The following is a 26,423-nucleotide window of genomic DNA, read 5'->3' on the forward strand; positions in this document are numbered from 1 at the left end:
CCAGACTTGAGAGCCTTCACTGTCTCCTTGAGGTGCTGCCTTCAGCCATTGCAACCAGCCTTCCACCTGGCCCCACCACCTGGTGTGCTGTAGAGACTATCCCTGCTTTTGCCACTTATATCAATTACAAACAAAATTGTGAGAACTCCACAACTCTGGAGCTGCTGTTCAAGCAGGCCCTATAAACTTCTTGTTTCATGATTTGAACCTAGGTGATAGTGTGTACATAAAAAATTTCAAACGTACTAGGTAAACTGAACCTACTTATGATGGACCATTCCAGATCCTATTGACCAAACCAACAGCCATTAAAATTGGGGAAAGGGACTCATGGATTCATTGTAGTCATGTAAAAAGAGTACCCTCTATTGATAATGAATAATTCTCTGTACTAATTATAATTGCCTATATTTACTATATTTGACTATTGATTGTGATAAAACTTCCCTATTGCTGGACTTGCACTATTTTGTTGCACTTTATTTGTTAATCCTTGTACTTGAACAACACATATACTACCTCACCACAGAATATCTGTATTAGTGACCTGATATATTGTTTATAACATTTTGTGCCGTTTGTCATTCCTTTTGTATTTTCTTGAATGTATTACTTTACCTCATTTGCACTCACATCACTTTATGTACCCCATTTGCACTCACACTGTGGATCATGGCAAGTTAAAAAGGAAATAAATCTTATTTTTGGAAATTAGACTCTATACTTTACCTCTGTGATTGTGAAAAATATACATTTTTAATATTTTTGTTTTTTCTTCCTACATGTACAATACAGTATTTGATTTTTTTCTCTCATTTTTTTACATTTGAAGCACATGTCACCAGTATTAAAAAGTTTTTTGACTGTTTTGATTTTTGCAATGGAATAAGCTAAGGTGTTTATTTGTCTACTACATAAATGCATACCCAAAAAGCTTTGGACTATGGAAACCTGCCCTAGTTATTTAATTATTATGAGACTTTTGCTTGATGAGTATGTCTAATCCAAGGAGAAATGGACCACAAAGGAGCACAGAAATTGACCTACGAAGAGCCAAACGAGCACAAAAAAGAAAAAGAAACCAAACCAATCCTACAGGGATTGATAACATTCTGTGCAAAAGAGTGCAAAGACTTGATCATGTGTGAGACTCGAGGTTGTGGAGCTTAGCATATGTTAAGACATAGGACTTCCTTGTACCATACTCTATATCAAGTACACAACATCAATTGTTCTGGCTCCATTATCCCTGAAAGTGAAGAAAAGGATCGAACCGGGAAATGCTATTTCCCATTTGTTTCGAGATCTAGTCTCTTTTTTCTATTTCTTTCATGATGTGACAACTTACTGCTAAATTGGGTTAGTGAGTGATTGTTGTTGCAAAACTTATGAGACATATATTGCTACAAGAACCTGTTGTGATTTGTGAATTTTTTCCTTTTTCCTAGAATTTTTCTTTCTTCATATTTTTAATATTCTATATTTCCCTCAGAGGTTATTTTTCTTTTTATTATTCTTTGGATTCTTTGATATTTTTGATAATTGATTCATATACCTTGTGTCTTGACCATGTATTCCTGTATCCTCTTAAGGGGGGGAATGTATTATTATTCTCCTCAGGGAGGACTATGTTATTGCTGTGAATTTGGATTTGAATTTGACCTTAATTTAGAAAAGAAGACTACCTCCCAGAATCCAGAAAGCGCCATGAAGATGTCTACAGAGACCACACACTGCACCAGAAGATCTAGAGTGAACTTTGAGATATGGGGAATTTGAACTTTGAGGGGTTGAATGCATTTATTTTGAATGGACACTCATGCCAAAAAAGGGGACTGCCCCCAACTGGCTTTTTGTCAATGCACCTAACATTGGTTTTGTTCTTTCTCCCTTTTTATTACCCTTTTATCTCCAAAATATTGTGAGTTTTAATTTGATTATGTTTCCATTATCCATTGGAGAGACTGGTCTCCCAAAGGATCACAGGGGGAATGTATAGTTGGAAAATCTTGAACCCCTGAAACTACATTACCCAAACTTCCTTTCTGTATTACCCACAATTCCTTCTCCTTTCTGTTTATGTTTGTAGTTATGCAGTTGGTATATAATTTGAGTTCGCTCTGCCACACTCTCTTTCACGTGAGTTGAGTGGTGACCAGTCCTTGTGGCCCTAGCCTCTCTCTTCCATGTGGGGTGAGTGGAAAAGATTCCCTGCGTTTCTCTAGCTCTCTAATTTAATATTAATAAATCCTTATAAATATCATACTTTGGAGGCATTAAATATTAATTTTTAAGTCTATATTTACCTTCTAAAGCTGCCTTCTAGGGCCAAGCAGAATAAGTCAAATATCTCTTCCATATGACTACTCTTCTAATAATTGAAGACCACTCTCATGTCTTTTGTAAGTCTTCCTTGAAGCTCCTGACTAACCATCCCCAATTTCTTCAACTGGTCCTCATAATAGTTGGGTGGCACAATTGATAGCTTGCTTGATTTGGAGGAGTTCGGGTCCTGTTTCAGACATTGAGCTGTGTGACCCAGGACAAGGTGCTTACCTTTCTCAGCCTTGGTTTCCTCATTTGTAAAATAGGAATAATAATAATACCTTTTTCACAGGGTTGTTGTGAGGATCAAATGAAATAATAGATGTAAAACACTTTGTGAACCTTACAACAAATGCTAACTGCTATTCTCTCCTTCCTTTTCCTTTGACATCTCCTTTGATGCTGATGGTTTCTTGTTGTCTTCAACCACTTCTTTCAGTCTCCTTTACTGAATCTTTATCCATGTTATGCCTGGTTGTCATGGTGATCCTTATTGCTTTTTCATGAGTTTCTCTTCTCCCTCTATATTGTTTAGAAGTATAGTATAGAAGTATATACTCTATACTTCTCCCTCTACATTGCTTGATCTCATCATCTGCCATAGGTTTAACTATAATATCTTGGCAAATATTTTTCTCTTACATATTTAGGACTTATACATATAGAACTAGATGCCCTATAGACATCTCAAACTCAGCATTTCCAAAAGATAACATTTTATCTTTATCTACAGATCCTTCTCTCCTTATTACTTTTGTTATTGTCAGAGACATCAGCCATCCTTCCAATCATCCTACTCACTTCAACTCTTTCCCTACATAATCGAATCCATTGTAAAATCCTGGCATTTTAAATTTCACGATGCTCTATTTCTCCTTCTGCCAGAAACTTGGAGTCCATCCATAAGATCCTCCAGATGTGAGAGGTGAGTTTTTTGCCTCATTTTGACAAGACCCAAACCTCAATGCCACTACCTGGCTAAATTCTCACCATCTTTCAAAAGTCTGTTTCTCCTCCCAGATATCTTCCAACATCCCTTTATGTTTTGTCTGCTTCCATTATAAACTGATTCTCTGCAAAGAATCCCTGGCTTGATTGTATTAATAATATCACCAGTGCTTAGCATAGTGTCTGGCACATAGTAATCATTTAATAAATATTGTGTGTATATTTATCTTTATATACCTAACTCTGTCTGTTTACTTACACAACCACCATCACCTCTTGCTTAGACACTCATTGTTTTTGTATTTCAAATCTTTCTCCTCTCTAATCCATCCTCCATCTAGTTGCCAAAATGATTTTCTTGAGCCGAATGTTCCCAGATAGGAAAAGTAGGTTTTGTAAAATAAAAGATATCAATAACATTTTTATTTTAAATAATATATCTTCAGTTATCATTTGAACACAAATTCAACTTTGATTTGAATGTGTTTATAAAAGTTTCCTGAAAGACTATAAAAACTATAAAGATAAGTCAGAAAATCTCTTTTCCCACCATTTTTCTGAACAGATTTCTTCTTGTTATAATGATGTAGCTCTTAATAAGTTTCCTTTTTTAAAAAATATCAAGGTATTTCTATACTAAGACATTTAAATTTTTTTCTGCTTTTTGTTAGTACTAAGGAGAAAATTCAGGCTTAAGAAGATTCAAATGGCATAAATCTAAATCAAATTTGTACTGTCCTCTCTCAAGATACCTATTTACATGAAATCTCTCATAGTTTCTCTTCTCCCATAAAATGCAGATGCCACTGCCCATCAGGCCTGTGTTTGCCTCTTTGCACAAACAGTCCAAAACAGTTTTCCTGATCTGTTTCAACTTGAAACGTTGTCAATATATGGATTGTCTTGCTTTCTAATTCAGTGAAAAATCTAGTTTTCCATTAGTCTCTGCCTTTCTAATTTTCAATACAGTTTTACTAAATGTAATTATTAAAGGCAGATTCAAGAAAGCAATTACTAAGCTACTGGTTTGTATCTCTGAAGTCTTAATAAACAGCAAAGAGTTGAATTGCCATTAAAAGTATTTACAAAAAAAAAATTCTGTTGAGAGGGCACAAACACAAGCCATTGGATACAGATAGGCATATTTACATCAGTATCTAGTATTATCCTTTCAACCACAAATGCCAGACTTCATTTTGCATTTATTTTGTAACTATTTACTTTGTGCTTAGTATGTACAAATCATTATATTCATTACTATATGAGATACAATATCATATACAACGTGGTTCCTTTTCATATGCCACTTAAACCCTGATAGGAAAAGTAAGATATTTACACCAGTATTTACAATATAAGACAATATTAGTCATAAATGCCAATTAGGAGCAATGGGATATAGTCAACTTCAGAATCAAAAAAATGTGAGTTCAGATACTGCCAGTAATACATGTAGCCCTGTTCCTGAAACTCTAGGCAAATAATTTAACTACTCATTTCCATGAAAGTTTGTGAGACTATAAATTGCAGAATAATTGCTATTTTCCTCACCCATCTGCATTGGTAGAAGGCTTTGACCAAAAGTAAAACAAAAGTCTGTGTGCAGAGCACTGTACTTGGTGCTATGAAACAATCTAATCTCATTGAGATTGCAGTTTAGTAAGAGAGATAAACAATTATGCATATAAATGCATTAGAAATTTATAGAATTGTTATGTGCAACATTATTCTTCCTTTGAAGACTACTATTCTTGTTTTTATGTATTTGACTCATTTATATAATATCTATCCTGTATATATCTGTCTCTATATATTTCTATATCTATCCCATATATCAGACCTTTATTAGAGAAATGTGCCACAAGTATTTTTGTTTTGTTTTGTTTTGTTTTTAAACCCTTGTACTTCGGTGTATTGTCTTATAGATGGAAGATTGGTAAGGGTGGGCAATGGGGGTCAAGTGACTTGCCCAAGGTCACACAGCTGGGAAGTGGCTGAGGCCGGGTTTGAACCTAGGACCTCCTGTCTCTAGGCCTGACTCTCACTCCACTGAGCTACCCAGCTGCCCCCCACAAGTATTTTTAAAATTTAATTTCCCTTCTAATTTTAAGTCAATTGGCTATGTTCTAAAAACTTTTTTAAAACTATGTATTCAACATTTATCATTTTACCTTATACATTTTTCTCTTTTGTTCAGTTGTAACCTCTTCCCCTATCTTGTGTCATGCTTTCAAATTTGATAAATCGTGCAAATTTTAAGAGGCACTGGGATATAAAGACAAGCAATGAACTTATATTCTACTTCAGGGAAACAACATGTAGAGAAATCAATATATAACAATTGTATACAGTGCAAAGTAATTTGGAAAGGGAACCACTAACCACTGGAAGGATTGGGATACATGTAGACAAGGTGTAATCTAACCTGTTCTTTGAAGGAAGCTATAGATTCCAAAAGATAGAGGTGGCAAGGGAGAGAATTTCAGATATGAGAGATAATCTGTAAGGGGCATTGAAGTAGGAGATTGACTGTTGAATATGGGAAGCAGTCAAAAGAACAAGCATTATTGAGCAATTATTATCTGTAGGTACTGTTCTAAGCACTGGAAAAATACAAATACATGGAAAAAGAAAGATAGTACATTCCAATGGTAGAAGACAACATATAAAAGGAAGCTGAAAAGTTGGAGAGAAGGTAAAGAGAGAACGTATTTTTTTGGAGACATAGAAAGGAAGAAATAAATGAAGCAATAAGCCAGTTTACCTGTAGATTTTCAGACACTACCTCTCATGGTCTCATCTTGGTCATCTAATAATAATAACTTAGTCAAAACATTCCATATACTAAAGCTGATAGAAAACTATGATAGCCATTAGACAAAAATTTGAGACAGTGGGAGAAGGGACCTAGAAATTCCACTCTTGGTCTTTTCCTGGTATAATTTACATAGGACATGCTTAGGCAATTCTATTGAGGATTAAATGGGCACTCTATAAAATGTGGAAGGGGATAATGCCAAACAGGGAAACCCCACATAGTCACCTGGAAATGAGAAAAAGGCCCCCAAATCAAAAAAGACCAAGAGCCAAACCTTGGTATAAGCAACTCCCAAGAAAATAAATCAGTAGCAATATTCATTAAGATAGAAGGTAAAATGAGCCAGAATTTTTAAAAGGCTACCTTCTATAATAAATAATTTTTATATCATAAATTAGGGGTTCTTAACCTTTTTCATGTGTATCATAGACCCCTTTGGAAGTCTCTTTCTCAGGATAATGTTTTTAGACATTAATTACAGAGGATTACAATTGTACTTAAAAGTATAATTACCAATTTTTTTAAATAAGTTCATAGACCCCAAATTAAAAACTCCTTCCTAAAGGAGAGCAATAAAAAAAACACAAAATGAAAAGAGAGAAAGACAGTACATGTTATAGGTTCCCTAGAGATCACAGATCATCAATAATAAATGCCAGGATGGTTCAAAAGATCATTTAAGGATGATAGGTCTCTAAGAAAATCATGTTAAGATTTAAAATTCTAAATATCAAGCACAAAATACAAAAATAAAATGTTCCATGCTTTTGGAAATAGATGCCAAAGTGCTGATTGATAAAATTCATAAATTGTCTATAGAGGAAAAACCTCACATTGAAAATCCTGAGTGACACTCTAGATGTAAAAAGAAAAATCTTCTTGATGGGATAGACCATCATGCTGAATCTAATAAGGTAAAACTGAATATGATAAATGTAAAGCCTACACCAGTATTTTTCAAATTCATATATATATATGTATATATATATAAAGCACTTATTATTTGAAAAAAAATTTTAGTGGGATTTTAGTGGACTGAAAATGAATGTATTCCAAGAATGTAAGATGGCAGTCATAGTTTAAACAATCATAAGCAAATGAAGCTCAGACAAGTTAAGGGACTTGTCCAAACACACACAAGTAATATATATGAAAGTAAAGAATGCAATCAACTGACTTGACATCAGAATCCAGTGTTCTTACCGCAGTATGATTGCTGGAATATCAGGTGTAATATGGTTCGTATGCTTCATTATTATTATATTTTTTAATAGGCAATGGGGGGTCAAATGACTTGCCCAGGGTCACACAGCTAGGAAGTGTCTGAGGCCAGATTTGAACCTAGGACCTTCTGGCTCTAGGCCTGGCCCTCAATCCACTGAACCCCCCAGCTGCCCCCAATCATATACATTAGAAAATCTCAAGGTGTCAAGTTGTATTTTAGCATAAGCTCTTAGCAATACATTCTTGTTTTTCCTCTGAACAAAGGAAATAACTTATTACCAGGGAAATATTAAGAGAAAAAAACAAAAATCTGTTTAATGGGCAAATTAACACATTTTCTTTAATTCATTATTCTTTTGCTACAACTCAAGTACAAATTATGAGATTATGATATATCATGCAGCTGGGAAAGTCTCTTTGTTTGGAGCAAAAAAAAATCAGTATAGAAATCTCTCAGAACAGCCTTCCCCCACCCCCTTTGGTATAGCTACTTAAATCAAGTTTTGGAAATGCTGGTTTTGTGATCCTAGGCAAGTCATTTAACCTCCATTGGCAGTCTTTACCACTCTTATGCCTTGCATAAGTTATTCATGTTGAAGTATTTTCTAATTAGACTCTGTCAGTCAATCAGTCAATAAACATTAAATGCCACAGGCACTGTGCTAAGAGGTAGGGATACAAAAAGAGGCAAAAAAAAAAAATAGTTCCTGTCCTTAAGGAGCTTATTCTAATGAGGGAAACAATGTACAAACAAATATAAAAAATAATATAGGAGAAATGGGAAATTACAGAGTGAAGAATGGAATTTACACAGGGAAGCCATGAAGTCAGGTGAACAGTGACAGAGGCCAGAGGTCATTTAGAATCCTGAGGCAAATACAGTTGGGAATTGCTGACAGTCCTGAAGAGGAGTCTGAGCATCAGCTCTCAGAAACCTTCTGGAAGACTGGATTTCCCCAAATCTCTGGAGAAAATCTTGATCCATCCTGCTTTCTGAACTGCGGGAAACCTGTGTGAAGTGATCAACAGCCAGTTATCTCAAGGGGAAAACCCTGAGAGCACTGGGACAACCTGAAACCTGATCTCTCCTGTTACTGCCAGACTTAAAGACCTCAAATCTGTTTTTTAGATAGTTTAGGAGAGCAGTGTCAGTTATATCATTAGACAGATAGAGTCAGACAAGCCTTAGCGTTTAGCAAAGGACTGAGAGGCTTGGACTACTGATCGCCACTTCTAGCTAGGGATCCCATTACCCTCTCTCCCAACCTGAACTGCGTTATTCATTTTATTAAAACATCATTCAACTTTAAAACAAAGCAGTCAGAACACTTAATAAGAGGATTAAAGGAGGATTAGTGGGTGAAGGGTTATTCGGAGAGAAAGCTCTCTAAGGCCCAGGTTAAGCCAAGTGGGGGGGGGCAGCCATTGCTTTCTCTCTAACAGGGGTTTGTAACAGAAGGGACATCAAGGAGGACAAGGTAACATAAATCCTTAGTCAAATGTTAATTTATTACCTCTGTCATATTCCCTATCTGGTAGAGGCTTCTGTATTCTCTTGCCTACAAGCTATTCCAGGGACAGAGGGTAGCCATTTGCTCTCTGTCTAAAAGGGAGGGATACCCTGATAAGTTGGATCACTGAAACAACCTAACTAATTATTAATTTCAACATCCTAGGGGTTTCTCTACCTTTTAACAAGGTGGAAAACAATAGAACTAAAATGGATTGAGGAAATTTTCTACTAAAAGATGAGATTTTAGTTAGGATGTAAGGAAACCAGAGAGGTTGGTAGGCAAAGCAAAGGAGGGACTGGCAGAGAAAATGCCCAGAGTAGAATAATGGATTGTCTTGTTTGTGAAATAGCCAGGAGGCCAGTGTTGCTGTATTAAAGAGTTAATGGTGGGGAGCAAAATATAAGAAAATTGGAAAGGTAGAAGGGACCTATTTTTTGAAGGAATTTGAATGCCAAACTGAGCATTTTGTATTTAATCCTAGAAGAATAATAGGAAGTCAATGGAATTTATTGAGTGGGAAGTGGGGTGAGGTGGGGGTATGTGTGTGTGACATAATGAGACCTGTGCTTCAGGAAAGTCATGATAGTGGCTGAATGGAGGTTGGTTTGGAATAGAGACTTCAAGCAGCCGAATCCATGAGAAGCTATTAAAGTAGTCCAAGTGTGAGATGGTAAGGTTCCTCACTAGAGTGGTGGCAGTGTCAGAAGAGAAAAAGAGGCATATTGGAGAGATGTCACAAGTGCAACAAGTGGTATAAGCCTTGGCAACAGTTTGGATGTGGGGGGGGTGAAAGATTGTGAAGAATCAAGGATGACTTCTAAGTTGTGAGCCTAAGGGACTGAGAGAATGGTACTATTGCTCTTTACAGTAAAGGGAAGGGTGAGAGGAAGGGTAGGGTTTAGGGGGGAAGCATAAGGAGTTTGATTTTGGACATACTGAATTTAAGGTGTCTACTAGACTTCCAGTTTGAGATATCTGAAATGCATTTAGAGCTAAGAGGTCGACATTGTAAGGATGGAGGGCAAAGGGAAGAATCTTGGGGGGATAGAATGTTGCAAGAGAGGAGCATGAGACAAGAATGGCAGTTGGGGACAGCAGAGGATTCTGGGAAGAATTCCTAAGGACCAGGGCTTTGGTTTGGGGAGTTCAAGGAGAGTGGAGGCGACAAATGAGCTCTGAGCGAACCAAAGGTGAACCTGAGAATTTTCCTACCAGGAACTGAAGTCCTGTTACCCTCTTCTTTGTCAGCAGACATATTCTTAAGTCCAAGACCATATCATCCTGTCCTTTGGGGGATTTCTGGAATCCATCTGGGAGCACATTCCCCAAACCCCTCTTCCAGTCCTTGCCTTACAGAGAGACCCTAATCAACTGAACTATAGATATGGCTTATAGATTAAATATAGAAATAGGGGGAAGGGAAGGAGAAGTTTGGGTTGAAGACTGAATTGGCTCCCCAAGTGAAGGACCTTGGATTAGACATAGAACAACCAACTTCCTCTGACCACCACCCTTATCAATCACCCTGATACTCTTATTAAATACCTTTGAAAATCAGATAGTGTTCCAAGTTTATTGAAGGACAAGAAGGGAAGGAGATACCACAGTTTGGCCTGACAGAATCCATCTTTGCACTAGACCCCCCATGGTGCCATTGACCAGATTAAGGGGAGGCTTATGTGAACCCTAGTTCTGACCGACACCAAACAGGATCACCCCATGCCTCTTCCTGTGTGGAAGTCTTCCCTCCAGCCTGTGAGGGCTGATACGCCTTCCCTAGTCACCCACCATCTGAGGGAACCCCACTTCAAGTATCCCCAAGTATTAGTGGCTCCATAAGAGTGGAAAGAGAGAGTTACCACACTGACCCTTCTCTCTTCCTCACCTCTTCTCCTTTCTGGGCCACTAATACAACATAGGTATATATTTTCACAGTGTCATATTTGGATTTATTATAGATGGTAACTGGTTTATTCATAAAACTTGCTTATAAACTTTGCTAGATAAGTCAGTGTTCAAACAGGTGGGTATAGATACATTTGAACACACTTAAAATATCAGGTTAAGTGAAATATTTTATAATTCAAACCAAAAAATAATTCTGTCATTGGTCTGTTTTTTCATTGTTCTGCCTAAATAATCTTTGAATATTTCAAAAACCCTTCTCTAATTCATCTGGAAGAACAAAAGGCCAAGAATACCAATTGAACTAATGAAAAAATGTTAAGGAAGTATAGCAGTGCCAGATTTTAAACTGTATCATAAAGCAGTAATTATCAAAACATTCTGGTAACTTATTAAGAAATAGAAAAGTAGATCAGCAGAACAGAACAGATATTCAACAAATAGTAATAAAAGATTATAGTAATCTTGGCTTGACAAAAGTATAGATCCAAATTTTGGGAATAAAATCACTATTTGGTAAAAATTACTAGGACAATTGGAAAGGAATATGGCAAAAACTAAGTATAGACCAGTATCATTCACTAAGATAAGATCAAAATGGAGCTATGATCTAGACATAAAAGGTGATATCATAAGCAAATTAGAAAAACAGGGAACATACCATCTATCAGATTTATGGGTAGGAGAGGAATCTATGAGTGAACAGAAGATGGAGAGCATTATTAAATGTAAAATGGATAATTTTGATTACATTAAATAAAAAAGTTTCTGTTCAAATAAAATATAGCCAACATTAGAATGAAAACAAAATTGAAAAAAATTATGGACAGTTTCTCAGATAGAGGGCTCATATCTAAAATATGAGAACTTTGCCAAATTTGTAAGAATGAGCCATTCCCCAATTGATAAATGGGCAAAAGTTATAAATAGTTTTTAGATGATGAAATCAAAGCCATATAAAAGTATTTGAAAAAATGCTCTAAATCACTTCTGATTAGAGAAATGCAAATCAAAACCATTCTGAGATAATATCTCATAGATATCAGATTAAGTAAAGGACAGATGTTGGAAGGAATATGGATAAATGGGGATATGAGTACACTGTTGGTGGAAATACGAACTAATCCAACCATTTTGGTGAGCTTTTTTGAATCATGCCCAGAGAGTTTTAAAAGGAGATCAAAGAAAAAGGCGAAGAACCTATATGTTTCTTGATATTTATAGGAGCTCTCTTTGACATGGCAAAGAACTGGAAATTGAGGGGATGTCTCTCAACTGGGGAATGGCTAGACAAATTGTGGTTTTTGATTGGGATGGAATATTACTGCACCCTAAGAAACCATGAGCAGGTTTTTAAAGTTTTTTTTTTAAAATGGAAAGATCTACATGAAATAATAAAGTTAAATGTGTAGAACTAAAAGAATACTATATACACCTATAAAATCACTATTTGAAGAAAAACTTGTGAATGTCCACCTCCAAAGAATGACTGAAAAACAGAAACATGAAAGACACTATATATACATACCTTTTTGTCAAGTGATACCTTCTATGGTGTGGAGAGGGCAGGGAGGAATTGAAATACCTGAGAATAAATTCTATTAAATAGCTGTATAAAAAGAGACCTAATGAACCCATAGGAATGAAAAAAAAGAAAAGAAAGAATCCCTCTCTAATTTAGGTATTCTTCAGAAGTTGCTGTTCCCTAAAAATTCATCCTCCTATATCTACTTTGGTGATGAACCTCTGAGATAAGTTGATCTTCAGATGATAGTCAATCACCAGGCCCATACTTGAATTAATATTAATTAACCTGGTAATTAACCCTGTAAAATTACATCTGCTAAAGAAACTGCAACCTTAAGTAGGGGCAGCTGGGCTAGCTCAGTGGATTAAGAGCCAGGCCTAGAGACGAAAGGTCCTAGGTTCAAATCCGGGCTCAGACACTTCCCAGCTGGGTGACCCTGAGCGACAGTGCCTACTGGTTGTGGCCCTATGCTCCTAGAATGGAGTCCCAGGGGGGAAAAAAAAAACCTGGTTAATAGTACTTGTTAGAATTTATGTTTTGTTAGGACAGCCTTTGAGAACTCAGGCTCATTTTAGTGTTATAGTGAGGTATAGGAGTGGATTTTTAGTTAATAAGCAATAATACTTTAAAAAACTATTTTCAAACACATTTTGAAAAAGTAAAATATTTTTGAAATTTTAGTGCTTCTTAGGCTAAATATGAACAATCAGTTAATATTGTTATGTATACAAAGAAACGTTGTTTACTGTGTGCTAGGGACCACCAGGTGCTGTAGTGGATAGGGTGCTAAGCTTGGAGTCAGGAAGATTTATCTCCCTGAATTCAAATCTAGCCTCAGACACTAGCTATGTGACTTTGAGCAATTCAGTTAAACCTGTTTGCTTTAGTTTCTTCATCTGTAAAATAAACTGGAAAAAAAAATGTCAGATTACCTTTGTTAAGATACATAGAGAGTCCTCAACTGAACAACAAAACAGAAATCCCTATCCTCAATGAGATATGTTCTATTGTTCACAACATTTACACATATAATAGGAATACAAGGAAAATTGAAGAGGAAGAGAACACTTTAAACTGAGGGAATCAGGGAAAAGTTTTCATAGATTACCTGAACTGAACTTCCAAGAGGGAAGCAAGGATTTTGAGAGATAAAGAGGTGAAGAAGTACTTTACAAACATGAGAGTCTCACAGAATAGCAACAAAATAAGGCTGGAAGGGTGAATTCAACCCACCTTGTGAAAGGCCTTGAATCCAGCTTTCTTTTAGGCCAAAATTTTTTGAAATCAGATTGTTCTTTTTTCTAAGGAGGGGTGTGAAACAATGGCCAAAATTATTGATTATTTTCAGGTACAACTTATCCACAAATGCATCTACATTTTTTAGTGAAAACAAAGTTCAATTCAAATCTAACAAAAGAAAGACCAACCCAATGACTTTCTTTCAACTTGTATGGTTGGCAGAAAAGGGGTATATACATAATCTTGAAGGTAGAGTGGCAAAGTTTTGGTTGGTTGCTTATCTTCACTCACCTCCCTTTGCACAGTATGGCTCTGCCAATGGCTCCTAACACTTGCTTTGGTGAGCAACTGGGCTGCCAGGGAAAAGGCCAGTTTTTTTCACCTTAAGGCACTTATGCTCCTTGGTACTTTTGGTTAGTCCTCTGGTCCTTAAGAACAGAACCCAAATTTCCTCCTTGAAACATAGGAATCCATAGAGGTTTCTCAATGGTTAGATACTGGAGTGTTGCAGCACTGAGGGTCCTCTGGTATTGGACTGCCAAGTCTCAGTCCTAGGCCTCCCATTCCTTCATATGTACAGTCTTCCAGGGCCAGTTTAGAGATTGAATTGGGCGATGCAGCCATGCTGTTCAGATGAAGCCCTTCCCTAATCTACTGGTCAGCAATGGGAACCTACAACCCTTTCCCTTTCCCCTATGCTTGGTTCCAGGTACCTCATGTATCTTGCATGGTGACTTAAGGATTCCTAACTCTTGATTTCATGCTTCTTCCTTCTCATTTGAGAGGCTGTATAAGAAGAAGAGTGTTGAATTTGGAATAAAAGGATCTGGATTCAGATCTTACAAGTGTAAGAATTAAAAATTATGAGGTTGGTTGTAGCTTAATAACTTTATTAAATCAAAAGTAGTAGTAGGGAGGAGAGAGAAAAGTAGGAGAGAGAGGTACTTAGCTCTAATCTATGGCTGCCATTATGGGGCTCCTAGCTGCCCTCCGCCACAAGTCTGGTCTATTCCTCCATACACACATCAAAGACCCCCCACTTACTACTTGCCTTGACTTATAAACCTTATTTTCCACCCACTAACTCACCCATCACATCTCAGGAACCAACCACAGTTTCTTGATTTGCCTGCCCCCTTCAGTGCCCGTGGAATCACTGTGTTACCTTGTGATTTTTTTTGTCTCATTGCTTCCTGTCTTGTTGGTTCTTAATTTCCCTATTTTTTTCTGGTGGCCCATCTATCTCAATTTACTCTATGATATTTGACCTCCAAGTGATGTCACATGAGTGACATGGGGAAAAAGGAGAAATTTATTTTAGACAAGCCTCAATACCCTTACCTTTAAAAGAGGAGAGGTTTGGTTAAGATAACTAAGAATCCCCTCTATCCCAAATCTATTATTTGCTTGTCAATTTGTGTCATTTCTGCTTCTAAAATTTGTGTCTCAATAGATTATTCTCTACTGACACAGCTTCCACCTTAGCTCAAGCCTTCTTTATCTTTCAACTAAATTATTACAATAGCCTTTTAATTATTCCACTTGCTTCTAGTTTCTGCCATTTCAATCCATCCTGCACCCTGTTACTAAATGATTTCCTTAAATGCACATCTGACCATCTCACTGCTTATACATTTTGATGGCTTTTTATTACCTCAAAAATTAAATATAAACTCTTCTGCTTGGTTTTTAAAACCACATAGCCCCATCCTTTCCAGTCTCATTGGATATTATTTTTGCAACTATGCTGGCCCTTCTCTCTTTTTCACATACTGTACTTTCTCTTTAGGCCTTTGATCTGACTGCCTCTCATTCCTGGAATACACTCCTTCACTTCCACTAATGGAATCTACCTTCTACATTAAAACCTTCCTATCTCCCTTCCCCATAACTGCTGGTATCTTCCTTTCCAAAATACTTTATATTTGATTGCTACTATTTATATTTATTTTCTTTTTTTTGTATGTGCTTATATATGTAGTTATCTTTCTTGTCAGAATGTAAGCTCCTGAGGAGAAGCTTGCTTCAATTTTTTGTGTTTCAAAACCTAACACAATACCTGGCACACAGCAGGTACTTAATAATGTTTGTTTACTGATTGATGATCCCCTAATTCTATAACAGTGAATTCTGCAAAGCAATTATCCCTGGTTTTGCATATTACCTTTACTGTGTTTAAGTTTTTTTTTAATTCTTTAAAATATAATCTAGGAAAATTATTTGCAGAGATTATTAGAGAGTACAGTGATATACAACAGTATTTTTTGGAAAGGGAAATGGGTTTTGCTACATAAGGTTTGGAGTACACTTCTGTCAGCAGTGAGAAACTAATAAAGGTTTTCAAGCACAGGAATAATGTGTATTTTTGGAAGATTATTTTCACAGCTTTGTGGAAGAAGGATAGTAGATAAGAATGACTGCAAATGCCCATTTAGTTGACTATCAATCCGTCTAAGACATGATGAAGGTCAGAACTTAGCTAGTGATTGTGTGTCTGGCTATAAAGCCAGAAGGGTGTGAGAAATCTTATGGAGGTAAAAATCTACAAAATTCTATATTTGATTGACTAAAGAGTATGAGGAAAGAATAAGAATGACTTTGAATTTATGGTTTCAATGTGGTATGGGAATTTGAAGGTATATAATGTGATTTTAAAAAACTTGCTGAATTTGAAATTCAGGAGACATCTAGGAGCCAATGGATAATAGGTGACATATGTAACTGGAGTTCAGGAAAACCATGAAAATTATTATTTAGATTTGAAAGCAATTTGAATAGAAATTTTATTTGAGCCCATGAGAACTGATGACATCTTCAAAATAGAGAGTATAGACAGATGAGAAAACCAAGCCTTTAGAAACACTGATGATCAGGGAGCAATAGAAAGATTAAATCCATTAAACAGACTTAGGCTGTTACATAATCACTGGAGTTTGTATTCCTGAAGTAGGAAAAGTCCTCTAATAGAATTTTATACTATTAAGAGTTCCACACGATGAGAGGATGTTTTCTTATGAATGCTTCATACTACTTAGTTCAGAAAAGAGAAGCTGTCTAAATTGGTCTTTCTAGAGCAAATAGGCACCATTCAGCAATGCTTATAAATATCATTTCCCTGTTGGAAATAGATACTGTATTGTTTTTCCCCTGTAGTAAGGAGTACTACAAAGGGCATAAAAGATTTTCATTTCTCAATTACACTTGAAAAAGGAATCAAATTTACCATGGTTAAGATATATTATTCTAAGTAACCTCAGCTAATCATTTTCATATATATGATAATAAATCAATAACAAAAACAGATTTCCTAGATCTGTTAGGTTTCTGAGTAAACACTTTTTGTGGATATTAAGAAAGCATTTTTATTGAGCACTAAAGGAGAAACACCTATCAGTGCTCTCATATTTCAAATTGTTGAGAGCACAAAGTTAGTATGAAAGCTGAATAATTTAAAAGCATAAGATTATATTAACTTCAGTCAGCATGCATTTAGTAAGTGCCTGTTATTGTGCTTAACCCTAATCTTTTTCTTTGTACTTTTTTTTAAACTTTTTTTTTTGGTTGTGATTCTCTTGGAGTTGTCTGGGATCTTTGCAATGTAGATAATAGTTGTCATTCATAATTGATCATCAAACATTATTACAACTTTCTCCTTCATGTTGTATTACTTCATATGAGTCTAAGTTTTGTTTTTTTAAATGATTTTTCAATTTGTCATTTCTTATGGCATAATAGTATTCTATTATAATCATACACCACAACTTGTTCAGCCAATCCCCAAAACATCCTTTCAGTTTCCATTAATTTGTCAACACAAAAAAGAGCTGATATAAATATCTTCTGAGTCTGAAAGGAAGCCAGGGATTCTGAGAGGTAAAGGTAAGGAGAAAGAGCATTCCAGCAATAGCCAGTAGACTGAGATTTGTATTGCTGCACTGCAGAGTATAAGAATGGGAATAGTATGTAGAAGAATGGAATGGTAGGTTGGGGCCAGGTGTGAAGAATTTAAAATATTAAGTTAATATTTGACCCTAGATATATTAGGGATCCACTGAAATTAATTAAGTATGGGAATGACATAATCACAACTGATTTTTTTCCTGCTCCAGTAACTTGTTTCATACTTAAATATATTGTATCCCTTTCCTTCTGAATCCTATATTGTTTCTTGAAAGCCAAGAATTTCATCATTCTTCATCAATCTATTAATAAGCCTCTCTAAACTTAGCTAGTTTAGTCTTTGCATAACCATCCTGTAGTGAATCACTGGGCCTGTACTCCAACTATTTTCTTAGTTTTTATATAGGACAGTCAGCATGTATCCTATTGTCACTAACCCAGGGTTATTATTTCAAAGTAAAGATCTGGAGTAGAATTTTAGTCAGTCAATCAACAAACTTATTATAAGATCCTTTTATGTTAAGTACTAGGGATAAAAAAAAGGGGCAAATGACAGTTCCTGCCCTCAAGAAACTTAGAGTCTAGTGGGGAAAACAACATGTTACTAAATATTTACGAATCTAGCTATACAGAATACATAGGAAATAATTAAAATAGGGAAAGCACTAGAATTAAGAGGTAACCCCTTCCTAATAGGAAGGTTTCATATAAAAGGTACAATTTTAATTAGGATTTAAATGGAAGATTACTATGTTTATGGAATTGTTTCTTCTATTACACTAGTTTTGTTAAAGTAGTATTTATAAAATAGTTCATTTTTTTCCATTACATGTAAAAACAATTTTTAGCATTTGTTTTTTTAAAAATTTAAGTTTCATATTCTTCCCTTCTTTTTCAAGACATACATGTGGAGTAAAACAAAACATATTTCCATATTAGTCATACTGTAAAAGAAAAGACTCCCCCTCTATACTGCTCTCTCAATTTAATCCTTTGGGATTGTCTTGGATCATTATATTACTGAGAATACCAAGTTCATTGTGCAATATTATTGTTGCTGTGTATACTGGTCTCCTGGTTCTATGTACTTTGCATGAATCTTCATGTAGGTTCTTCCAAGTTTTTTCTGAAACCTTCCTGCTCATCATTTCTTATAGCACAGTAGTAATAATATATCACAGCTTGCTTATTCAAACTATTCCTCAATTGATGGTATTACCTCAGTTTCCAAATTCTTTGCTACCACCAAAAAAGCTGCTATAAATATTTTTGTAGATCCTTTTTATATTTTTATAGGTCCTTTTTCTTTTTTCTTTTTTAAAAATCTCTTTGGGGATCCAGACTTAGTAGTGGTATTGCTTAGTCAAAGGAAGGGTATGCATAGTTTTATAGCCGTTTTGGGCATAATTTTAAATTAAAGTAGTATTTTGGATCAAATGGCAAATTACTTAAGCATAGAATAGAAATTTATAATGATATTGCTATGTCTCTAGGTCAAGAAAAGTTTCATAGTAGGATGTTGAATACTATCAGATCTAAGAATATAATTTGCTTTTTAATAAATTAAAATACTACCTTTTACATAAAAATTAACTTATGTATTTTTACTTTTCAGTAGAATTTGATCATTTTTACATTTGAACATAATTTATGTTTAATCTTTATTCATAATTCTCCTTTTTTAATGGGAGCACATTCAGTTAGGTATACCAGTTTCTTCACATTGTTTTTCAATTAGTGACAATAATTTGTGATTTCTCAATTCATTATGAGTTTAGACCAGTGATGGGCAAAATACAGCCCGCGGGCCAGATGCAGCCCCCTGAAATGTTCTATCCAGCAGCAACATTATTTCTAATCTGATGAATACAATGAGTAGGATACAATACAATGAAGCTTTGAAAGAGCTGCCTTAGAAACAGACTGACAGATGAGCATTTCCTTTCCCCCCCTCTTTAAAAAGTTTGCCCATCACTGCTTTAGTACTATTATGAACCTTAGCTATTTTATATCTATTAATCATTTTTCCTATATATGAATATATTTTCTAATTTCTATCAATCTATCATTTCTTCATTGCTAGCTTTATTCCTTTTTTATTCCCCTTTTAATTGTGATTAAAACTAACAGAAATATAGACATTTGAATTTACAAATGGAAATTTGCATTTTATAGTGCTCTGAAATCTGTATTTTTCCTGAAGTTGTAGTATTCTAAAATTAAGTATTACAGTATACATAAGTGTAAGTATTATAGGATCATAGAGTCATAGATTTAGAACTAGAAGGACCCTTAGAGGCTATCCATTCTAATCTCTTTATTTATATTTAAGGAAATTGAGGCTCAAAAATAGTAAATGACCTGCCAAAGGTCACCAAGTATCAGAAGTTAGATTTGAACTCAGATTTTTCTAACAGTCTAGCTCTCATCTACTTTTTCTGTATTGTTAGTAAAAAATTTTTATGTTAAAGTTCTATAGACCTAAAAAAATCTCAAAAACTTATTTAGAAAAAAAGAAAAAGCTTTTATAATCATGTTTAACAGTTCACTACCAGAAGATATGAGCTGGTCATAATTTTTTTTGGAGGAGGTGCAGGGAATAGCTATAATATATATAAACTCAGCTATGGAAGATGTTCAACACCTTCTGTGTTGAACAAAAAGTATGTCTAAGGGTGAAATCAAGGATCTTTCAGGACGTATCATGATATAGGGAAAAAAGCCCTAGACTCAAGGTCAAGAGATCTAGAGTGAATTCTCAATTCTGACACTAATTTATATAATGCCAGGAGAATGGAAAAGAAAGATTTTCTGAGAAGAGCCTCCTGAAATGAAGAAGCTTTTCCAAATTAAAAAAAAAGTGTATAAATAATTAAAGCTGTTATTGTATAGCATTTTAGCCCTAAGATCTTTCTGAATAAGCAACACTATTGGATAATTCCTAGGTTGATGATCATTTGGAAAGGCTGGTTGATGGTCTGGTTTTGGTTGTTTTGTTTTAGTTGTAAGCCCTATTTGTTACTCTGGGTTTTTGTTTGTTTTCTATTAGCACTTCATTAAAGTGTTTAGAGATACAGTGTTTCTTTTCACTGCTGTTTCTTTTTGTGGAGGCAACAATATCCTATTTCTCCCCCTTTCCCCTCTTTCCTCCCTTCTCATGTATGTTGGGCTAATTTTTCCTTGAAAAGGTATTGAAACTGTATTTTACATTTGATTAACTCAGGGAAATTAGATTTGGCCATTGATGTTTCTTTCTGGTCACCTATATATAAAAATAATCAGGACATGAACAGATAGGTACTATGTGTACACCCAGCCCTGGAAAGCTGTGCTCAGCTGAATCAGTGCTCTGTCCTAGATAAACATTCTTTCCCTGCTCTGAAGGTCTTCCTACTGCTGTGTCTAAGTAAAAGAAATGTTAGATAGATCATTGGTGACTCATTCCACTTTAAAACCTAAACTATCAAAAGATCTACCTGACTGCAGCCCACCACCAATTATAAGCTGAGTGCTAAAATGTCTGTATCTTGTGTCATTATTATCTTTTTCTTTAATGAAATTTTCTATTGTTTCTATGATTTGTTCTTCAATCCACAAGAAACAACCCTTACTTTCCATCTTAGAATCAATAATATATATTGGTTATAAAGTAGAAGAGGGGTAAGGGGTAGGCCTATGTTGGTGTTCCATATGTGCCATATAGGAATCAGAGTAACCTGTAGTATATCACCTTAATACTTCATTTATACACCTTATTATTTCAGCCAGAGGGGGATGCTTCCTTCCCCCTTTCCTTGCATGCCTGAAGACATTTCTCACATGACCCATCCCTCTGCCCAGCAGCCCAATGAGAGCACTTCCTTCCTCCCCTGTCTGGGATAAGGTGGGGGGCTCACATGAGGCATGAGGGTTATAGTTTGGGCACTCAGTCTAAAAGATTTACCATCACTGGGCTAGGCAGTGGTGGTTAAGTTACTTGCCTGGCATCACACAGCTAGGAAGTGTTTGAGGACAAATTTGAACCCAGTACTCCCCCCACCCCCCATCTCCAGGCTTGACTTTATCCATTGAACCACCTAACTGCTCCCTGTCTAGTATTCTTTTGGATTAGATTATTTAGCCTACAATTAATTTGAATCTCTTCTTCAAAGGCCACTTATTAAACTTTCTTTTGTGTTACGATCAATGTAGGATGTCTTAAAGATCTCTGCTTTTTTGCATCTGTTTTTAAGATTTTTATTCTTAAATACATGGTGAATTTTTGTAAAAATAGTATGCAGTTTAAAGATATAGATATATTTCATTTATATTCCAATTGAGTAATTACAATTATAATTATCATAGTTATCTAAAATTCTTTTCAGATCTTTAAATTCTTTCTTATCACTTATTTAGATTTGTCTAAACCTGAGAAGGATACTTTGAAATCTGAACTGTACTATTAGTTTTTCCATAATTTTTCCTTTAAGTATTTAACTGTTATAGCATTTGGTGCTTATCTGTATGCATTAAAAGTTAATTTCAAGTCATTGTCTTTGGTGCCTTTAAGCATAATATAGTTTCTCTGTTTACCTCTTCTGTTTAAAACAAAAAATTCCTGCCTAGTTTAAGGTCATGATTGCGAATAAGCTCCTCTGAGTCGACCTAAAACATAAAAGATTTTACTCCAGTCTCTTATTTTAATTTTTTGATTCCTTCTGTATTAATGTATTTATTGAAAAAATTATAAAAAACATTGTTGAATTCTATTTTCTAATTGATTCTTCTTCCTTCTCTGTTTTATGGATAAGGTCATCCTATTCACACTCATAGTTATAATCATTAATTAGAAATTTCCTTTCATCCTCTTTTCTTATGCATGTTGCTAACTTTGCCAATACCTTATTATTTCCAGAGAAGAGGTTAGTGAGAGAGAAGTGTACTTAACAGTAGAGATTCATATTTGAAGCTAACTGTTTCAGTTTCAATGCTCCTCTTTTTTTTGTTCTTGTCCTTTTTTTTCCTTTTATTCCATCATTCCCTATTCAGTCTCCAAAAGAGGAGTTTCTTTTTCTTATGGTTAATACCCTGAATCTACCCACCCTCTTGATCTTTTCACCTTGTTCCTGCATAATTCCATGTTGAACTTAATTATTTCTACCCCTTTATGCAATATCTCAGATACATCCCTTTCTCTCCACTTAGAATGTTACCATTGTAGTTCAGGACCTCATCACTTCTTACTTGTACTATTGAAACCACTTGTCTCAATTTTTTACTCTCTCCAATTGATCTTCCACATAAATAACAAACTAAGCCTCTAGTATTAATCACAAACTCCTTTGTTTGACTTTTAAAGCATTTCAAAATCTAAGTCTGGCTTACTTTTCCAGGCTTATTTTATAGAACTTGCCCATACATATTCTTTGATCCAACAAAATGGCCCTGCTTGTGGTCTCTCTTATGTAACATTCCATTTTTAAATTTCTATTCGATTACAAAAACCATTGAGGATTCTTTCAAAGCTCAGTTCAAGTGCCATCTATCATCTTCCATTATTTCACCTCCCCAAATTACTTTGAATCTGCTTTATACTTTTTATATTTAGTTTTCTGTTCATGTTTTGATCTGTTTATAAATTATTAGTATCTTAATACTAGATACTCTCATTTTTAGTTCCTTATAACATGGCTTTCTCTTTTATATCTTCCTACATTTTTAGCAGGTCCTCAGTTTCCTTTGCTAAGTCATCATACATATAATGCTTTCTACCTGTGAGTATATGCAAAACTCTATTCAGATGCTTTTCTTTGTATGTACTCTATTTCGGTTCTTTGCAAATTACTCAAAGATCTATACATTCAATATTAACTCTTCCCTGAGCTCTAATCACAGATTACCAATTGCCTTTTTGACATTTCAATCTGAATCTTCTGGAGACAGTGGTATGTGTGTATATATATATATATATATATATACATACATACACATATATATGTACATATATATATGTATGTAATTTTTCTCTCTTGAACCCTTCTTTTTATTGAATTTCCTGTTTCTGTGAAGCATTGCCATTCTTCTAATATCCCAAGTTCATGATCTTGGAATTTTCTCAACTCAAGTCTCTAAACTTATCCAATTACTTGCCCAACTTTGTCATTTCCATCTCTATTAACAACTCTTGCATCCAATAAGCAACACATTAATTAAAGCAGTGGTTTTAGTGATGAGGCTACTGATTACTAGACATTAACTACAGATTAATTAATTTCCTAAACCAAATCTTTTAGAGAGATCCTTGGAAGGGAAAAAAAATGCAGTATCCATTTTTTTCCTCCTGTGCCTTTGATATTTATAAAGAGTAACCAAGACACTTTATGATGGAATACTTGGCTGGTAACAGTATAAAGACATTTCATGAGAAAGCTTGCAAAAGTATTTCATCCATAGCCTTTAATAAAATTTACTTTTAGGAGTACAGAGAGGTTGAAGCTTTACTGATTCTTCAGTCCTTTTTTTATCCCTCTTCAGGGGTTTACTAACAAACCTGCCAATTAAGGTGATAGTTCTAGTGGCAAATCTACTAGCAACTGGACACAGATCAAAAATTGGTTTATTTCATGTAGCCCAGAAGATCATGACTACTTCTTTATATTGCTACTTTTTTTTTGTTAATTTAAATCCAATTTCTAATAATTTAAAAGCTAAATAAAACCATTTATATTCTGCCAATTAATCTTGTAAGTTAATGCTCTGGTTTTTCTGTGCTCCTTGCTGTATTTTCCTCTTTTGATTTCTAGCACAGTTTTCAAAAAAAGTATGTTTTTTTGTGAATTAATTGAATTTTTTCCTTTAATCCTTTTTTCTTGAAGTGAATATATGTATGATTTGATTTGTACATTTAAATCGTTTTTGAAGAAGCTTAAATTGGATATTTTAACTTTTAAATTTATTTTTAAAATTTGACCAATTGTTCTTATATGCTTTTCTAAAAGCTTAAGGCACAATATGATGAATTTGAAAATAACCTGATGCTTTTAATGTGGAGATTTTTTTTTTAGTGATGACTTTAGAATAGAATCATAGAAGAAGTAAAAAGATTAAAAAAAAAAAAGAAAAAACACCACAGAAACCTAATATTGATCTTGCACCCTTACCCAAGTAGAGTATAATTTTATGTGATAAATTGAAATAACAGTATAAGTATAATTTTAATGGATTTTTAAAAATTTCTTGGATCTTCTCATAACTTTGCTTTATACAGATTGAAATTATTTTTTAATCTAGAAGTCAAGTAATTGAATAATCTTCATTTAATTTAGTGCCTCAGAAACTTACTCAGCAAAAAGAATTCTTGTCAAAGTCTTTGGAACAATAAAATAGCCTTAGTGAGCTTTTTTCAAAATGTATTTTCATGAACATTTCACAACATTTCTCATCCTCTGCCCTTGGTCCTGACCCAATGACCTAAGAATCCAGAAAATGTCATGTTAGTGGTTACTAATTAGTGCATCCAGAGAGCCTTTTCATTTGGCCTTTCAACCTTTTGGAGGTAGAAACAAGCTGTCATTCGTATCATGCAGGGAAAATGAACCTTAACTATAATTTTTTTTTCCTGTTGAAAACAGAAGAATAAGTCCAGCTGAGACTATATGAATATGCAGGTTAGGAAGAAATTAATCTAAAATTTACTAATATTTCTGTTGTTGTTTTACAGAATCCATAATACTTTGTCATTGATATGCATATTAGACCTCACTTATATGTGAGATTGTTTACCAAACAACATCCTGTTGTTTTTATTTCAGTGATACTTATTTAAAATATTTATTTTAGGAAAGTTTTAGAAATTGACAATATATAAGTGCTTTTTTAGTATAGGTAAACTAATATTGCATTTATATATGTTGGATAAAAATATTTGGTAGTAGAGATTTAGTCATGGTGCTCATTAATCATGGCTGTTACTCCAGTGTCTCCTGAGTGTTCTGGGTTTTGAGGGATCAGCTATTGTAATTTAAAAGATGAAATATATCATATTGCCTAACTTAGAAGATGAAACAACTCTATGTATTGACTTAGTGAAAGTAATATCTTTAATTTTTCTTCCTTAGGTCTTTAAGATAGAAGTGCTAATGAGTGGACGGAAGCATTTTGTAGAAAAAAGGTACAGCGAATTTCATGCTCTACATAAAAAGGTAACTTCTTATTGCCTATATTTTAGTCAGTATAACTCAAGATTCTCTTCCATATTAATTACATTTCATAGAGCAATATTATTTGTTTCATCTGAAAATATGTTTTATACTTTTGAAAAGTGTTCTTCATCAAGCTTTTAAAGTAATGTAGGTTTTCTTATTTAGTATTATTAGTGTAGTATTTTGAACCATAAACATTTCTACATATTAGTTAGAGTATCTTGCTCATGCTAAATACTTGATGCTTTTTGAATAGAAAAAAATTATCTTTTTATGGAAAAAAGTTTTTAGAGCATTGATTTCTTTCCATTATTTGAGTTTTTACAACCTAGTTTTTAAATTTGTACAAAAGAGAGATTCTGCATGTTTGCAAATGTAAAATGTTTTTTGAAAAACAAAAGGAAAATCTTAGCCTCCTTACTGCCTGTAAAAGTATTATGGCAACTTTTTTATCCAGTTGTGTTATTAACTAATTTTTCCCCCGAACTTGAAAAGTTTATATTTTGTTAACACATTTATTTGTTTGTTTGTTTATTTTAAACTGTTACCTTCTGTAACAGTTTAAAATAAACAGAAGAGTGGTAAGGGATAGGTAAATAGGGGTCAAGTGACTTACCCAGGGTCACACAGCTAGGAAGTGTCTGAGGTCAGATTTGAACCTAGGACCTCCTGTCTCTAGGCCTGGCTTTCAATCCACTGAGCCACCCAGCTGTCCCCAACACATTTATTTTTAAAAGAAATTTGGATTTTAATTCCCATGGAAGTATAACAGAATCATAGAATTTGAAGGTTGCTTGAGACTTCAATGATCATCTAGTTCAAATCATGCACAAAAGAAAACT

At 34.5% G+C, this 26,423-nt stretch overlaps 1 protein-coding gene across 3 annotated transcripts in view; it reads left to right on the forward strand.

The window, feature by feature from the left end:
• SNX24 (sorting nexin 24) overlaps positions 1-26,423 on the forward strand; it is a 281,065-nt gene that overhangs the window by 113,270 nt on the left and 141,372 nt on the right. For 2 of the 3 annotated variants that reach the window (XM_044662063.1, XM_044662048.1), the window contains exon 2: positions 25,498-25,581. In XM_044662063.1, the coding sequence (XP_044517998.1) occupies positions 25,498-25,581 (84 nt within the window). Of the gene's footprint in view, positions 1-2,089; positions 2,194-25,497; positions 25,582-26,423 lie in introns of all 3 variants that reach the window. The other variant, XM_044662054.1, reaches the window with a different exon arrangement.

The sequence above is a fragment of the Gracilinanus agilis genome, chromosome 1, assembly GCF_016433145.1.
Source record: "Gracilinanus agilis isolate LMUSP501 chromosome 1, AgileGrace, whole genome shotgun sequence".
Taxonomy (NCBI): domain Eukaryota; kingdom Metazoa; phylum Chordata; class Mammalia; order Didelphimorphia; family Didelphidae; genus Gracilinanus; species Gracilinanus agilis.